At 46.7% G+C, this 18,303-nt stretch overlaps 1 protein-coding gene across 14 annotated transcripts in view; it reads right to left on the bottom strand.

The window, feature by feature from the left end:
• IHO1 (interactor of HORMAD1 1) overlaps positions 1 to 18,303 on the bottom strand; it is an 85,095-nt gene that overhangs the window by 16,525 nt on the left and 50,267 nt on the right. For 8 of the 14 annotated variants that reach the window (XM_011739315.2, XM_071091709.1, XM_071091710.1 and 5 more), the window contains 4 exons: positions 17,144 to 17,192; positions 16,824 to 16,950; positions 4,993 to 5,096; positions 174 to 4,351 (listed from right to left, as the gene is read on the bottom strand). In XM_011739315.2, the coding sequence (XP_011737617.1) occupies positions 3,188 to 4,351; positions 4,993 to 5,096; positions 16,824 to 16,950; positions 17,144 to 17,192 (1,444 nt within the window). In that variant the 3' untranslated portion in view covers positions 174 to 3,187. Of the gene's footprint in view, positions 1 to 173; positions 4,352 to 4,992; positions 5,097 to 16,823; positions 16,951 to 17,143; positions 17,193 to 18,303 lie in introns of those variants that run through there. The other 6 variants (XM_071091714.1, XM_071091715.1, XM_011739319.2 and 3 more) reach the window with 4 other exon arrangements.

Genomic DNA, 18,303 nt, shown 5'->3' with positions numbered 1-18,303 from the left:
CCCCAATGTTATTTACTGTACTGGCTTGGAAATGGGCAAATTCTGGAAACTATCCAACCCATGAGGATTTTCCCCTTCATATAATACAGGAAAGGGAAAAACCAGTTTGAATGGGTTATGTTTATTCAAAATCATCTTGTGAGAGCCTTAGGAACTAAAAAGATGGTATCTGATTTTCATGTTTTTTTTTTTGTTTGTTTGTTTTTTTTTTTTTTTTTTTGAGACAGAGTCTCACTCTGTCACCCAGGCCTGAGTGCAGTGGCATGATCTCGGCTCACTGCAACATTTAACTCCCGGGTTCAAGTGATTCTTCTGCCTCCGCCTCCAGAATAGCTGGGACTACAGGTACGTGCCACCATGCCCAGCTAATTTTTGTATTTATTTATTTATGTTTTTTGAGACGGAGTCTCACTCTGTCGCCCAGGCTGGAGTGCAGTGGCGCAATCTTGGCTCACTGCAAGCTCCGCCTCCCGGGTTCATGCCATTCTCCTGCCTCAGCCTCCTGAGTAGCTGGGACTACAGGAACCCGCCACCATGCCCGGCTAATTTTTTTGTATTTTTAGTAGACACGGGGTTTCACCGTGTTAACCAAGATGGTCTCGATCTCCTGATCTCGTGATCTGCCTGCCTCGGCCTCCCAAAGTGCTGGGATTACAGGCGTGAGCCACCGCACCCGGCCTAATTTTTGTATTTTTAGTAGAGGTGGGGTGTCACCATATTGGCCAGGCTAGTCTCGAACTCCTGACCTCGTGATCCACCCGCTTCAACCTCCCAAAGTGCTGGGATTACAGGTGGGCGCCCTGATTTTCTTTCTTTTTTTTTATTTTTATTTTTTGGTTTTTTTTGTTTTTTTTGAGACGGAGTCTCGCTCTGTCGCCCAGGCTGGAGTGCAGTGGCGCGATCTCAGCTCACTGCAAGCTCCGCCTCCTGGGTTCAGGCCATTCTCCTGCCTCAGCCTCCCGTGTGGCTGGGACTACAGGCGCCCGCCACCGCGCCCGGCTAATTTTTTTTGTATTTTTAGTAGAGACGGGGTTTCTTTCCTCCTTTCTTTTGAGATGGAGTCTCCCTTGCTCTGTTGCCCAGGATGGAGTGCAGCAGCGCGATCTCGGCCCACTGCAAACTCCTCCTCCCCCTCCCGGGTTCTTGCCATTCTCCTGCCTCAGCCTCCTGGGTAGCTGGGACTACAGGCACCTGCCACCACGCCTGGCTTTTTTTTTTTTTTTTTTTTTTGTATTTTTAGTAGAGACAGGGTGTCACTGTGTTAGCCAGGATGGTCTCGATCTTCTGACCTCGTGATCCACCCGCCTCGGCCTCCCAAAGTGCTGGGATTACAGGCGTAAGCCACCACTCCTGGTCCCTGATTTTTCATTTTTAAGAGACAGGGTCTTGGTCTGTCACTCAGAGGGGAGGTACAGTGGCACAATCATAGCTCACTGTAACCTCAAACTCCTGGGCTCAAGTGATCCTCCCATCTCAGCCTTCCAAGTAGCTGAGACCACAGGTGCATGCTGCCATGTCCGGCTAATTTGTTTTTGTTTGTTTGTTTTTGTTTTGTAGAGATGGGGTCTCACAGGCTGGGCGCAGTGGCTCACGTCTCTAATCCCAGCACTTTGGGAGGCTGAAGCGGGCGGATCACCTGAGGTTGGGAGTTCAAGACCAGCCTGACAAATACTGAGAAACCCCATCTCTACTAAATATACAAAATTAGCCGGGCGTGGTGGTGCATGCCTGTAATCCCAGCTACTCGAGAGGCTGAGGCAGGAGAATCGCTTGAACCCGGGAGGTAGAGGTTGCAGTGAGCCAAGATCGCGCCATTGCACTCCAGCATGGGTAACGAGAGTGAAACTCCTTCTTAAAAAAAAAAAAAAAGAGATGGGGTCTCACCATGTTGTCCAGGTTAGTCTTGAGCTCCTGGCCTCAAGCAATCCTGCCTCAGCCTCCCCAAGTGCTAGGATTACAAGTGTGAACCACTGTGCCTGGCTTCTATTTCATTTCATAAGTAAACTTAAAAAATTAAACTAGGATATCAGTTTGATAAACTTGAAAGAAAAAATAGGCCAGGCGCAGTGGCTCAAGCCTGTAATCCCAGCATTTTGTGAGGCTGAGGCAGGTGGATCATGAGGTCAGGAGTTCGAGACCAGCCTGGCCAATGTGGTTAAACCCCGTCTCTACTACTAGAAATACAAAAATTAGCTGGGTATGGTGGTGGGTGCCTGTAATCCCAGCTACTCGGGAGGCTGAGGCAGGAGAATTGCTTGAACCTGGGAGGCAGAGGTTGCAGTGAACTGAGATCACACCACTGCACTCTAGCCTAGGTGACAGAGCAATACTCCATCTCAGGGGGGAAAAAAAAAGAAAAAAAATATATGCTTTTAAATGTTTTATTTCTGATAACAAAAAATACATATGTGTTGCAAAAATTCAAAAAACTTCAGCAAGATATAAATGGAAAGCCAAAGTCCCATATAAGCCCACTGCTCTTCAGAAATAATACAAGGTCTACAATATTATTAGTTTTAAGAAAGTGCTTGAAAAACAGGACAAGGGAAAAAGCAGCCAGGAAGAAAAATGGCTTGTGGGCAGTGATGCTCTGGACATTTGCTAGTGCATGTCACCTCTTTCACTGTCAGGCTTATCATTTTCTCTGTTCACAAGAAGATTTAGGGTGTCCTGTAATATGTCTACCGATCAAAAAATGCAAATACTCTGACAGCATAAGTGGCTAAAAATAAGAAAGAAAAAAATCCTGAGGCCTGAAAATGTATTGGTCAGGCGTAGGGAATATTTTAAAGACCCAAAAGTGTTGTTTGGAGTCATGCTGCCACAGCAAGTTTTATGAGAGCCCTTCTGCTACACAGTATTCCATAAGGAGGCCTGCCCGCCTTTCGCCAAGTACAGGAACCCAGGGGCTCCAGATGCACCACAACCAAGCTGCTGCCTCAGCTCTCATCACCACCATTTTCACATTTCATTCCAACAAATAAGGATGCACTTAATCCTTGTCATGGGCAGCACCTGGTACCCAGAGTGCTGGACCTTCCCTCCCCTCGTGCCCATTGACCCCACCTCAGCAGGGCCTCTGACCCTAGGGTATTTGGCAGGCTTCAGGGACCTTCTGCTCTTGGCCAGCCCAAATGTCCTGCAATTTGTCTTTCTAGCTGAGACCAATAAATTAACTGTGGGCTGGTCAGAAGCCATCATCATCACTGCTATCAAAACCCAGGTCATAGAGCAAATTCTTTCCTGCCTCCTTGCATAGAGGGGTCTCTGAACATCCAAGATTGAGGTCACTGAACCAGCTCATCTGGTGGTCCCCCTGGGAACTGCTGGAAAGTAGCCTGTTGTCTTGGGAAGAGCATCTGCTGAACTGCAAGAGTCTTCCCTGCACTGCCCTTGCTGTCTTATTGGGCATGACTGTTCTTCCCAGAATAGGGAAGACTGGTTTTCTGGGGCTCCTGGGATACTGCAGATGCAGAGGCTGAGCATGGGGTTCCTGCTGCCCCAGGAAGGGCCTTTGTGGGACAGAAATTGCAGGCTGAGGACTCTGATATTTGGAATTGAATTTAGAGGTCTGGTTTGGGATTTGTTTCTGCTTCCTGGCTAGGAGCCTGCCTCTGTGGGCCCTGTGGGCCTTCCTGGGCTGCTGCTTCTTGTCTTTCCCCTGCATTTCTTCAGTCCCATCTTTCTGTTTAGTCACCAAATGTTCACGTGGGTCACACAAAAACATACTTTGGGCTTGATATTTTTGGCAGGCATTCTTAATGCTGGTTGAAAAGTTGTTTATCTCCAGTGATGTGAGCTCTGAGGCTCCTTGGGAAACCAGGTCCCTGTCACTAGGAATCTTATGGCCTTGGATGCTGGAACCACAGTTCTTGGCATCTGTTTTAGTAACAGCCCAGTTCTTGCAGTTAGTCTGCACTGCCTTGTCCTTTACATGCCTATTTCTTTCATGGGACCCAAATGCTGGCAGTGCAGCCTCTTCTTGGAGAGCATCATTCTTTGCTCCTTCACCCCAGACACCAAATTCTCCAGGCTGTAGGGAACCCATACCAGGATTCCATGCAGCAGGGAGGGCCTGGGCCTGCCATAAAACTGGCTTCTCAAAGGTGTATTTTTCCTGCCCGGTGAGATTGAGGCTCTGGGCCAAAGGTGGCGACGTCTGAGAAGCGCTGTCTTTTACATGCCCAGGTACTGGAGGCACTGAGATCAATCTCTTCAGCTCTGCTAGGACACTGGGCACATTCAGCTGGCCTAGCTGGTCACACAGCTGCTGGAATTCCTGACTCTGTTGAGCAACTAAAACTTCAAGGTGCTTCAGGTTGGACTTCATTTCTATAAACTCTGCTTGTCTCTGGGGAGAGAGGCAGTGAGAAAGACAGTGATGGACAGTGCAAGTCAGAAAGCACAATAAACATGAGAACAGACCACTGGATGTGACTGCAGAACCACGGCTTGCTCCCTGTAGGGAACCTCCCAGGGTAAGCAAAACGACACTCTGGAATTGAACCCCTGGGGCCCACATCATGTCAAGGAACCTTGGGAAAGGAAGCTAGCCTATATGCTGGCCCCTTTCCAAGTGGCCTGTGCTGGCCTCTGGTCTTAGCTGAAAATTTGCAACTTTAAAGGTTTCTCAGCCGGGTACGGTGGCTCACGCCTGCAATCCCCAGCACTTTGGGAGGCTGAGGCAGGTGGATCATGAGGTCAAGAGATTGAGACCATCCCGGCCAACATGGTGAAAAACCCCATCTCTACTAAAAATACAAAAATTAGCCAGGTGTGGTGGTGCGCACCTATAAGTCCTAGCTACTCGGGAGGCTGAGGCAGGAGAATCGCTTGAACACGGGAGGTGGAAGTTGCAGTGAGCCAAGATCGTGCCACTGCACGACAAAGCAAGACTCCGTCTCAAAAAAAAAAAAAAAAAAAAAAGTTTCTCTCTGGATCTGGTTACAAAGCCCAAAACACACTTGGAAAGAGGTTGGGGTTTACACTTACAGCTTCAGATCTTTTCTTCATCTCCAGGATGGCCTGCTCCATGTTGCCTTTGTCCTGGACTGCCTCAAACACCAGGTCATTCTGGGCCTGCACAGTCTCTTGTACTAAATACAAAACAATGACAATTTACCTCCTGAAGACTATGTATGCATCTGCCCAAACCACAGAACCACAGCAGTGAAAAGGGAGGAGCTGGATGCAGACCAGAGTGGTTCCTCCAGGTTCTCTTTCCCTCCCTCCTTGACAAGATCCTGGCTAGGGCAGACCTAACCTCAGCACCTGCTGGGGACTCTGAGAATGGGGACTCTGAGACAACAGCACAAACCTCTGTGGCCTTCCTTCTTGGCCCTGTCATCAGAGTGATCTTTGTAGAATGTAGGTATCATCATGCACCCTCTGAAACCTTCATTGAAACTTTTTTTTTTTTTTTAGACAGAGACTAGCTCTGTCACCTAGACTGGAGCGCAGTGACACGATCTTGGTTCACTGCAACCTCCACCTCCCAGGTTTGAGCGATTCTCCTGCCTCAACTCCCGAGTAGCTGGGATTACACACGTGTGCCACCACACCCGGCTAATTTTTGTATTTTTAGTAGAGATGGGGTTTCACCATGTTGGCCAGGCTGGTCTTGAACTCCTGACCTCAGGTGATCTGCCTGCCTCAGCCTCCCAAAGTGCTGGGATTACAGGCATGAGCCACTGTGCCCAGCCCATTGAAACTTTCAATGGCACCCCACTGGCCACTGAACAAAATCTAAATCTTTAAATTGGCTAACAAGATCTGGGCTCACTTCCCTTTACCCATTTGTCCTCCTCCACATCACTGGACTCTGTTTTCTCTCTCACCATTGGTCTTTGTGCAAAGTCTTCCCTTAGCTTCAAGTACCCTGCTTCTGTCCCTGTCATCCCCCCAACCCACCAATCGCCACCTTAGTCCAGCTAATTCCTGTTCTTCCATCTACTTTCAGCAGTAACCTCCTCAGAAAATACCATTTCCATTCGGCTAGGGTGTTGCTTCTCTCTGCTGGTAGCACCGTGTATGTGCCCTACCATCATTTATTGCCCTCCATTTATTTATCCCATACTTACACTTGGACCCAAATAGACTTGGGGACCTAGGTGCTAACTACATCAGGACTGATACTGATTTCCCTCTTTTACACAGTGAGATTCTGCACGCACACACACACATTTAATGACACAATGTGTTGCAATTTATTGCCGCCATCTTGCTAGACTACAGGTCATATGAAGATGCTTTTATATTTATTCAATGCATGTTTAATGAGCATATACTATGTGCCAGGCACTATGGATATAATAGTTATAAAAACAAAGCTAGCCGGGCGTGGTGGCTCACGCCTGTAATCCCAGCACTTCAGGAGGCCGACACGGGCAGATCACCTTAGGTCAGGAGTTCGAAGCCAGCCTAGCCAACATGGTGAAATCCTGTCTCTACTAAAAATAGAAAAATGAGCTAGGCATGACGGCAGGTGCCTGTAGTCCCAGCTACTCAGTTGGCTGAGGCACGAGAATTGCTTGAACCTGGGAGGTAGAGGTTGCAGTGAGTTGAGATCCCGCCATTGCACTCCAGCCTGGGTGACAGAGCGAGACTTCGTCTAAAAAAAAAAAAAAAAAGGCAAAGCCCTCTTGAAATTGCAATCTTAGGGAAAACAGGTAGTTAATGACTAATTATACAAATAACTATAAATGTAATAACTGCTCTAAAGGAAAAGTATATTGTGCTTGAGACCATGTAACATGTAGACTTAGTCACTCTCAGGGGTAAGATTTCCCTAAGAAACTGTTATTTAGCTGAATTATCACAAAACTGTAAGGGAAAGAATATTACCAGCAGAAGAAAGAGCATGTTCCAAACAGAGGAATTGAGATCAGCATGGCTGAAACATGGTGAGCAAGGGGTCCAGAGCAGGCCACAGCTGAGGGGAGGCAGGTCACAGCTACACAGAGGGGTGTATGGGCCATGGCAAGATTGGTGGGCTTCATTCTTTTTTCTTTTTTTTTTTTTATTTGAGACAATCTCATTGTCACCTAGCTGGAGTGCAGTGGCATGATCTCAGCTCACTGCAACCTCTGCCCCCTGGGTTCAAGCAGTTCTCCAGCCTCAGCCTCCGGAGTAGCTAGGATTACAGGCATGCACTACCATGCCCAACTATTAATTGTATTTTAATAGAGACGAGGTTTTGCCGTGTTGACCAGGCTGGTCTCGAACTCCTGACCTCAGGTGATCCACCTGCTTCAGCCTCCCAAAGTGCTGGGATTACAGGCATGAGCCACCACACCTGGCAGAGATATACACCTTTATCTGAAAGTTTATTGTCAGACACTGTGCTAGGAGCATAGGAAACAATTTTGAACAAAACTGTCTACCTACATGAATTTTTTTTTTTGTTTTTTGAGACTGAGTCTCGTTCTGTTTTGAGACTGGAGTGCAGTAGCGGAATCTCGGCTCACTGCAACCTCTGCCTCCGGGTTCAAGCGATTCTCCTGCCTCAGCCTCCCAAGTAGCTGGGACTTTAGGTGCGTGCCACCACGTCCAGCTAATTTTTGTATTTTTAGTAGAGCCGGGATTCACCATGTTGGCCAGGATGATCTCAATCTCTTGACCCCACGATCCACCGGCTTCGGCCTCCCAAAGTGCTGAGATTACAGACGTGAACCACCACACCCAGCCGAATAATTCTACAGTCTAGAAGAGGGAAAAAATAATAAACAGGCTGGCCAGGCGCGGTGGCTCAAGCCTGTAATCCCAGCACTTTGGGAGGCCGAGACAGGCGGATCACTAGGTCAGGAGATCGAGACCATCCTGGCTAACACGGTGAAACCCTGTCTCTACTAAAAAAATACAAAAAACTAGCCGGGCGTGGTGGCGGGCACCTGTAGTCCCAGCTACTCGGGAGGCTGAGACGGGAGAATGGCATAAACCTGGAAGGCAGAGCTTGCAGTGAGCTGAGATCCAGCCACTGCGCTCCAGCCTGGGCGACAGAGCGAGACTCCGTCTCAAAAAAAAAATAATAATAATAATAAAAAACAGGCTGGGCACAGTGACTCACACCTATAATCCCAGCACTTTGGGAAGCCACTGAGGTGGGAGGATTGCTTGGGCCCAGGAGTTCTAGACCAGCCTGGGCAACATAGTGAGATCCTGTCTCTATAAAATGAAAAATAAAAATTAGCTAGATGGGGTGGTATGTGTCTATGGTCCTAGCTACTCAGGAGGCTGAGGCAGGAGAATTGCTTGATCCCAGGAGGTCAAGGCTACAGTCAGCTGTGATTGTGCCACTGCACTCCAGCTTTGACGACAAAGCGAGACCCTATCTCAAAAATAAAAAAAAGAAAGAAGAAAGCAGTAAGAAATGGTACATTTATGTTATGTGTATTTTACCACAATTTTTTTTTATACTTTATGTTCTAGGGTACATGTGCACAACGTGCAGGTTTGTTACACATGTATACATGTGCCATGTTGGTGTGCTGCACCCATTAACTCCTCATTTACATTAGGTATATCTCCTAATGCTATACCTCCCTCCTCCCCCCACCCCACAACAGGCCTCGGTGTGTGATGTTCCCCTTTCTGTGTTCAAGTGTTCTCACTGTTCAATTACCACAATTTTTAAAAAGTGGGTCCAGGGTTGCACCACCCCACTGGCAATGCTGGCTGCCTTCTGGAAACTGCATATGCCTCACTCCCTCAGTGTGTAAATTAACAAACACTAATGGATAACAACAGAAAATGGCATGAAAACAGTAGGAATCAGCAATTTTGCACAGGAAGTTTTTGGAAATGTTTACTGTAGTCTCCCTACAGTTGGGAAAAAATTGAACAAACAAGATGAATTTGGTGGCAGGGCGTGGTGACTCATGCCTGTAATCTCAGCACTTTGGGAGGCCACGGAGGGTAGACCACCTGAAGTCAGGAGTTCAAGACCAGCCTGACCAACATGGAGAAACCCCGCCTCTACTAAAAATATAAAATTAGCCAGGTGGCACATGCCTGTAATGCCAGCTACTCGGGAGCCTGAGGCAGGAGAATCTCTTGAACCTGGGAGGCGGAGGTTCCAGTGAGCTGAGATTACGTCATCACACTCCAGCCTGGGCAACAAGAGTGAAACTCTGTCCCAAAAAAAAAAAAAAAAAAAAAAAAAGATGAATTTGGTGCTTTGAAAAGTGTGAAAGCTGCTAAAGAACTCTATTCTCAAATAGCAGAAGTAACCAAAATTAATGAAGCTCTTGTAGAACATACTGGACTTGTAAACAAATCTTCTTATGAAGATGGTTGGCTGATCAAGGTGACACTAAGTAACCCTTCAGAACCACATGAACTAATGAGTGAAGAAGTATATAAAAACTAAGTAGGACGGGCATGGTGGCTCATGCCTGTAATCCCAGCACTTTGGGTGGCCGAGGCGGGCAGATCAGCTGAGATCGGGAGTTCGAGAACCGCCTGACCAACATGGAGAAACCCCATCTCTACTAAAAATATAAAAATTAGCCGTGCGTGGTGTCGCACGCCTGTAGTCCCAGCTACTCAGGAGGCTGAGGCAGGAGAATCATTTGAACCCGGGAGGCAGAGGTTGCAGTGAGCTGAGATCACGCCATTGCACTCCAGCCTGGGCAACAAAAAAACTCCATCTCAAAAAAAAAAAAAAAAAAACTAAGGCCAAGTGCAGTGGCTTATGCCAGTAATCCCAGCACCTTGGGAGGCCGAAGCTGGCGGATCACAAAGTCTGGAGATTGAGACCTTCCTGGCCAACATGGTGAACCCTGTCTCTACTAAAAATACAAAAATTAGCTGGGCATGGTGACACACGCCTGTAGTCCCAGCTACTCGGGAGACTGAGGCAGGAGAAACACTTGAACCTGGGACGCAGAGGTTGCAGTGAGCCGAGATTGCGCCACTACACTCCAGCCTGGTGACAGAGAGAGACTCCATCTCAAAACAAAAACAAAAACAAAATTAGCCAGGCATGGTGGCATGTGCCTGTAGTCCCAGCTACTCGGGAGGCTGAAACAGGAGAACCACTTGAACCTGGGAAGGGCAGGTTGCAGTGAGCTGAGATCGCGCCACTACACTCCAGCCTGGGTGACAGAGCAAGAGACTGTCTCAAAACAAACCAACAACCAACAAACAAAAACTAAGTAAAATATATTGAGAAGTGAAAATGGAACCCCTAAACTAACATGAAACAATTTAATCCAGCATAGTTATTTTCATTTTATTTTTTTAGTTTTTTGAGATAGAGTCTCGCTCTGTCACCCAGGCTGGAGTGCAGTGGCGCAATCTGGGCTCACTGCAACCTCCGCCTCCAGGGTTCAAGTGATTCTCCTGCCTCAGCCTCCTGAGTAGCTGGGATTACAGGCACATGCCACCACGCCCGGCTAATTTCTGTATTTGCAGTAGAGACAGGGTTTCACCACGTTGGTCAGGCTGGTCTCATACTCCTGACCTTGTGATCTGCCCACCTCGGCCTCCCAAAGTGCTGGGTTTATGGGCGTGAGCCACCGTGTCTGGCCCAAATACTTTTATAGAAAGCAAATTTTCCCATATTTCTCACCACAGGTGCAAGTTCAATTCCATGTGTCAATCAATTAGAAAGAGGCTATTTACTTAGGTATTGGATTCCTGCTCCTAAACTCAATTAGTCAAATATTCTTCAGACATCCATGTAGATATTTATAGTAGAGAGCAAATGTAATTATCCTTCCATAGAGAAGTTCCTAAATAGTAATGTTTCTTAGCAACAGTAGACATTACCGACCCTCACAAAAGCAGAGCATGAGAAAGGCAAGCAAAGTGTTTGATTCTGGATTAAGTGCTCAGAAAACATCCATCTGAGGTCCCATAAGTTCACTTCTTGTCCCCAGGGCAACGTATGTTTGGTGTCTTCTCTTTTATAAGAGCTTTTGTATCAGACTCATTACTTCCAAAGTCTATCCATATTTTTTCTTTTAAAAAATTTAGTTATGAAAATAACTGAAAACCATAAAAGTATAAAAAGGCATACAATGAAAAAATGACTGAATCTCTTCTCTGCAGACCTTGGTCTCACTTCCTGGATTTTTTTTTTTTTTTTTTTTTTTTTTTGAGACGGAGTCTTGCTCTGTGCCCCAGGCTGGAGTGCAGTGGCGCGATCTCAGCTCACTGCAAGCTCCGCCTCCCCGGGTTCACGCCATTCTCCTGCCTCAGCCTCCCGAGTAGCTGGGACTACAGGCGCCCGCCACCTCGCCCGGCTAATTTTCTTGTATTTTTAGTAGAGACGGGGTTTCACCGTGTTAGCCAGGATGGTCTCAATCTCCTGACCTCGTGATCCGCCCGTCTCGGCCTCCCAAAGTGCTGGGATTACAGGCTTGAGCCACCGCGCCCGGCCACTTCCTGGATTTAACATTATCACTGGTTGCTGGAATTTTACATTAATACGTGTGCGTATCTATATATACATTATAGGTCCTGTGTTTGTATGTGTATGTGTGTCTAGAAGAGTATTCTTCTTTGCTTTGACTATAAACATTAGACATTTTTAGCTTTTATGTAAAAATGCTATTTAAAATCCATTTCCATATTCTGGACAATATCTGTTTTCCTGTTAAGATGATTTTTAAACAATTTGTTTTTATTTAGCAATTTGACAAGGCCTCAATTGAGATGAGATCAGATTGTGATGCAACTTAGAAATGAATGCTTTTCCCCAGATGGCCAGTGATTTTCCTTTTACTCTGTAGTTTTATTCTCCCTCAGGTGCTGATGAGAGCCTAAGGAAAGATCTGGCAGCCTCCTTGTATAAGATGAGACCTCCTCCAACTTTTTTAGGAATACTCTTCCCAGTTTTCACTGGCTGGTCACACTTACTGACAAGATGTATCCTGGAGCACGTGAAGAGCACCTTTTTGTTGTTTTAATTTAACAATGAACAGATATTTCCATTCTACCATTTTCATATAGATGGATCTCACTCTTCTTAACAATTATATCTATTTTGCTTAGAAAGGCTTCTCACATTCTAAAATTATAAAAATGTTGTCCATTTGGTTGGCCGGGTGTGGTGGTTCATGCCTATAATCCCAGCACTTTGGGAGGCTGAGGCGGACAGATCACAAGGTCAAGAGTTGGAGACCAGCCTGGCCAACATGGTGAAACTGTCTCTACTAAAAATGTAAAAATTAGCAGAGCGTGATAGTGCATGCCTGTAGTCCAGGCTACTTGGGAGGCTGAGGAAGGAGAATCGCTTGAACCCGGGAGGCAGAGGTTGCAGTGAGCCGAGATCATGCCACTGCATTCCGGCCTAGTGACAGAGCGTGACTCCGTGTCAAAAAAAAAAAAAGTTGTCCATGTTTTCTTCTAGTTCTTTTTATAATTTAGTCACCAGACTTAACATATGAGGTAAAGTAGTATACAAGAGGCTTTGGTAATTCACTTTATTACTCTGGTCCTTAGTGTCCTCAGTTGAAGAACAGGAAGAGTTAGATTAGATGGTCACAGTGACCCTTCTGGCTGGGCAGGCTGACTGGGAAAATATTTAATGACCTCATCTGTGAAGGCACCAATTACATAACAATGCAAGACAGCACTTTCACACAGTATCTTTACTTCCCTATTCCCTGATGAGCGCAGTGAGTAGAGACTGAAAGCTTGCAGAATGCACTGAGGTGGAGTTCAATGCTCTAGGATAGCTGGACTGGACCTGGCCATATGCTATAGGATTTGTCTGGTTCCTCTCTCAATGATTTTCTACTCCTCATCATTTCCTACCAAGAAAGAGAATTATTCTGCATAGGCTACTTGTGCCCGTTTTCAAGAATGACCTGTCCTTCTAATTGATATGATGCTACTGTGTTTGTTACTGAGTCTTTTTTTTTTCTTTTTCTTTTTTGAGACAGAGTTTCGTTCTTGTTGCCCAGGCTGGAGTGCCTGCCTCCCAGGTTCAAGTGATTCTCCTACCTCCCAAGTAGCTGGGATTATAGGCCTGCACCACCACGCCTGGCTAATTTTGTATTTTTTTTTAGTAGAGATGTGTTTTCACCATGTTGGTCAGGCTGATCTCAAACTCCTGACCTCAAGTGATCCACTCGCCTCGGCCTCCCAAAGTGCTGGGATTACAGGCATGAGTCACTGCGCCTGGGCTTTTCTTGTTTGTTTGTTTGAGAGAGAGTCTGGTTCTATCGCCCAGGCTGGAGTACAGTGGCATGAACTCGGCTCACTGCAACCTCCCTCTCCTGGGTTCACCTCATTCTCCTGCCTCAGCCTCCCGAGTAGCTGGGACTACAGGGGCTCACCACCATGCCCGGCTAATTTTTTGTATTTTTAGTAGAGACGGGATTTCACTGTGTTAGCCAAGATGGTCTTGATCTCCTGACCTCATGATCTGCCCACCTCGGCCTCCCAAAGTGCTGGAATTACAGGCGTGAGCCACCATGCCCGGCCTTTTCTTTTTTTTTTTTTTTCCCAGATGGAGTCTCACTCTAGCATCCAGGCTGGAGTGCAGTGGCGCCATCTCGGCTCACTACAACCTCCACCTCCCGGGTTCAAGCAATTCTCCTGTCTCAGCCTCCCAAGTAGCTGGAATTACAGGCGCCAGCCATCATGCGTGGCTAATTTATGTATTTTTAGTAGAGACGGGTTTTCACCATGTTGGACAGACTGGTCTCGAACTCTTCACCTCGAGTGATTCACCTGCCTTGGCCTCCCAAAGTGCTGGGATTACAGACATGAACCACCACGTCCACCCTTGAGTCTTTCTTTTTTCTTTTTTTTTCATTTTATTTATTTAGTTTTAGTTTTAGTGTTTAGAGACAGGGTCTCGCTCTAGCTTCCAGGCTGGAGTGCAGTGGTACCATCTTGGCTCACTGCAGCTTTGACCTCCCAGGCTCAAGCTATCCTCCCACCTCCCCCTCCCTAGTACCTGGGACTATAGGCATATGCCCAGCCCTGCTGGTTTTGTTTATTTTTTGTAGATACAAAGTCTCCCTATGTTTCCCAGGCTGGTCTCAAACTCCTGGACTCAAGCAAATATACCCACCTTGGCCTCCCAAAGTGCTGGAATTAGGCTGGGCGTGGTGGCTCACACCTATAATCCCAGCACTTTGGGAGGCCGAAGCGGGCTGATCACCTGAGGTCAAGAGTTCAAGGCCAGCATGGCCAACATGGTGAAACCTTGTCTCTACTAAAAATACAAAAAAAAAAAAAATAGCCAGGTGTGGTGGTGTGCACCTGCATGAGACTCGTGCAGGAGACTCCCTTGAACCAGGAGGAAGAGGTTGCAGTGAACTGAGATCATGCTACTGCACTCCAGCGTGGGTGACAGAGCAAGACTCCATCTCAGAAAAACTAAAACAAAAACACAAAGTGCTGGGATTATAGGCGGGAGCCACCACGCAGGGCCTCTCTTCTGAGTCTTACCCTTTGAAAATTAAGGAACCAGCCAGGCACGGGTAGCTCACGCTTATAATCCCAGCACTTTGGGAGGCCAGGCGGGGGGGGGGGGGGTGGATCACCTGAGGTTAGGAGTTCGAGACCAGCCTGGCCAACATGGTGAAACCCCATCTCTATTAAAAATACAAAAATTAGCCAGGCATGGTGGCAGGCGCCTGTAATCCCAGCTACTCGGGAGGCTGAGGCAGGAGAATCTCTTGAACCCGGGAAGCAGAGGTTGCAGTGAGCCGAGATTGTGCCATCGCACTCCAGCCTGGGGGACAGGAGCGAGAGTTCGTTCATCTCAAAAAAAAAAAGAAAAGAAAAGAAAAATAAAATTAAGGAACCACTGGAGCAAAGGATCAGGATCCCTTTGCCTACTCTAAGCCAGATCCAGTTTTAGTTCTGTCTCTGCCTTGATCTTGTGTTGGGCCACAGGCATTTCCTTTCCCTTTTCTGGGATTTAAATGCCATACTTTTGCTGCAATCCTCGTTTTCTGTACTTCATCCAGTTTTTTAATTATTATTATTATTTGATATGGGGAGTTTCACTCTGTTGCCCAGGCTGGAGTACAGTGGCACGATCTCAGCTCACTTCCACCTCTGCCTCCCGGGTTCAAGCGATTCTCCTGCTTCAATCTCTCAAGTAACTGCAATTACAGGTGTCTGCCACCACGCCCAGCTAATTTTTTTTGTATTTTTAATAGAGACAGGGTTTCGCCATTTTGGCCAGGCTGGTCTCGAACTCCTGACCTCAGGTGATCCTCCTGCCTTGGCCTCCCAAAGTGCTGGGATTATAGGCATGAGCCACCGCGCCTGGCCCACCCAGTTTTAAATGTAAGACAAAAACAGAGTACTTTCCTTGGGTACTTATAAATGAGTTACTCTATCATGTTATACAAAGGAAGCATCCCTGATTTGCTTCTGCTCTCTGTCTTGCTACTTCTTGTGGGGATAACAGTCTTAAGGCTTCCAGAATAAGTTTCTTTGTTGTTGTTTTTTTTTTTTGATGGAGTCTCGCTCTGTCGTTGAGGTTGGAGTAAAGTGGCATCATCTCGGCTCACTGCCACCTCTGCCTCCCGGGTTCAAGCAATCCTTCTGCCTCAGCCTCCCGAGTAGCTGGGACTACAGGCCCTGCCACCACATCCGGCTAATTTTTGTATTTTTAGTAGAGATGGAGTTTCACCATATTGGCCAGGCCAGACTTGAACTCCTGACCTTGTGAGCTGCCCGCCTTGGCCTCCCAAAGTGCTAGGATTACAGGTGTGAGCCACTGTGCCCGGCCCCAGAACAAGTTTCTAAACAGATGCATAGTTGCCCTGTGTGTGGGATGCCCAGGTTGAAATCCAGCAGACAGTACAGTGCTTCTATGCAGACAGTTGCGGATTAATTTTTAGGCCACACGAAGACATTAATTTTCGTAAATTATGAGCAGTCCACCCCATGGCATTTGATTTCAACTTGTTTATAAAATAAACACACAGACAAATGCAAACAAGTGCAGATGCACAGTCATCAGCTCATCATTTTGCTAGGAAACAGGTGGTTCTAGAGAGGTATTCACCTAAGGAGAACTGTATATTCGCTGTCTTCTCTTTATAGGGCAAGGGCCATGTTTTCATCTAAATGTAAACCACTAATTGGTGGAGCATAGGATTTTATAAACCACAAACTATAAGTAAAATTGAGAATGGGGCCGGGCGTGGTGGCTCACGCCTGTAATCCCACCACTTCGGGAAGCTGAGGCAGGCAGATCACGAGGTGAGGAGATGGAGACCATCCTGGCTAACACAGTGAAACCCCATCTCTACTAAAAAATTTTAAAAATTAGCTGGGCATGGTGGCAGGCGCCTGTAGTCCCAGCTACTCGGGAGGCTGAGGCAGGAGAATAGCGTAAACCCAGGAGGAGGAGCTTGCAGTGAGCCGAGATTGCGCCACTGCACTCCAGCCTGGGCTCCGTCTCAAAAAAAAAAAAAAAAAAAAAGAGAATGATGCTGTGATTCACAATACAGCTCTCACTGAAACCAAGGCAGCAAGAAGAGCAGTAGGTACTACAGTATTTCTGACTCCTTAGGGGGCAGTCAGTGTCTATAGACAGCACAGGCAGCAATTCCTTTGGGACTCAAGGATGTTGCTGACTCACTTCAGGCAGTGAGATGAGAAACCCAGCAGAGCTACCTGCCCTGAGGCAGCATGGTTACCAGGTGGGGGATTAGCACTTCACAAAAGGCATCATGGGACCAGAACATTGTCACATAGAGGTGGGCCCCACTACCCGACTTAGTGTGCTACACATCTCTTCAGGACGAACCCTATGTACCCATCCTCTCATCTGAAACCCTGTGAGGAACCTCACCACTAGAAACCAGGCTAGGGTCAGAAAGTTCATGTTCATCATTTACCAGTGCCCTCTGCTGATACCTCAAACATGAGGCACTCACATGTCTTGGCCACAGTCTCCAAAGAATCCAAAATAGATTGGCTTCTTGAACTGAGATGTTCCTCAGACTTTTCCACAGACGTCTGCAACTAAGAAACCCAAAATTATGAAATAATTCACAGGCTGTTGCCTTATTTTACTATCTTAGAGAATTGTCATTTCATGATAAATAGGGGTAGTTAAAATATTGCTATTCTACATTAACTAAAGTCAATACAATATAAATATTAAACTTCTTAAAATATAAGATGTTCTAACTCCTTGAAAAGTAGCTGTACTTACCCTGTGAATGCTTTCTCTAACATTAGAAACAAAGTTGTATAGAGTCTCACTAGAATAGGAGGGAAAAAAGAAAACAAATCTTTGTGAAATATTGAAGTGATAAGTAACATAAATGATTCCACAAACATGGCAGATCTCTACCTAGCATAGCATCAAAACATTGCTTGATTAGATTTGAAGACTTGACCCTGAGAAACCTTAGTATCCAGCAGGGAAATAAAAAAAGAGAGTCTCAGCACCTTGGGAGGCCAAGGCGGGTGGATAACGAGGTCAGGAGTTCAAGACCAGCTTGACCAAGATAGTGAAACCCCGTCTCTACTAAAAATAGAAAAATTAGCCAGGCGTGGTGGCAAGCACCTGTAATTCCAGCTACTCGGAAGGCTAAGACAGGAGAATTGCTTGAACCTGGGAGGCGGAGGTTGCAGTGAGCCAAGATCATGCCACTGCACTCCAGCCTGAGAGAGAGAGCGAGACTCCACCTCAAAATAAAATAAAATAATAAAATAAAATAAATAAAATAAAATAAAATAGTAAAGTAAAAAGAGGGCCGGGCGCAGTGACTCACGGCTGTAATCTCAGCACTTTGGGAGGCCGAGGCAGGTGGATCACGAGGTCAGGAGATCGAGACCATCCTGGCTAACACAGTGAAACCCCGTCTCTACTAAAAAATACAAAAAAAATTAGCCAGGAGTGATGGCGGGTGCTTGTAGTCCCAGTAACTTAGGAGGCTGAGGCAGGAGAATGGCGTGAACCCGGGAGGCGGAGCTTGCAGTGAGCCGAGATCATGCCACTGCACTTCAGCCTGGGTGACAGAGCGAGACTCCATCTCAAAAAAAAAAAAAAAGGAACACAGACTTCCTATGACCACTGCTAAGGCAAATCACATTTTTCTTTTTAAAGTCCATATTCATATACATATTTATATGTAAATTTTTTTTTTTTTTTTTTTTTTTTTTTTGAGACGGAGTCTGGCTCTGTCACCCGGGCTGGAGTGCAGTGGCCGGATCTCAGCTCACTGCAAGCTCCGCCCCCCGGGTTTACGCCATTCTCCTGCCTCAGCCTCCCGAGTAGCTGGGACTACAGGCGCCCGCCGCCTCGCCCGGCTAGTTTTTTGTATTTTTTAGTAGAGACGGGGTTTCACCGTGTTCGCCAGGATGGTC

The sequence above is a fragment of the Macaca nemestrina genome, chromosome 2, assembly GCF_043159975.1.
Source record: "Macaca nemestrina isolate mMacNem1 chromosome 2, mMacNem.hap1, whole genome shotgun sequence".
Classification (NCBI taxonomy): domain Eukaryota; kingdom Metazoa; phylum Chordata; class Mammalia; order Primates; family Cercopithecidae; genus Macaca; species Macaca nemestrina.
The sequence above is the reverse complement of the archived record's forward strand: the minus strand, read 5'-3'. Positions and strand labels throughout refer to the sequence as shown.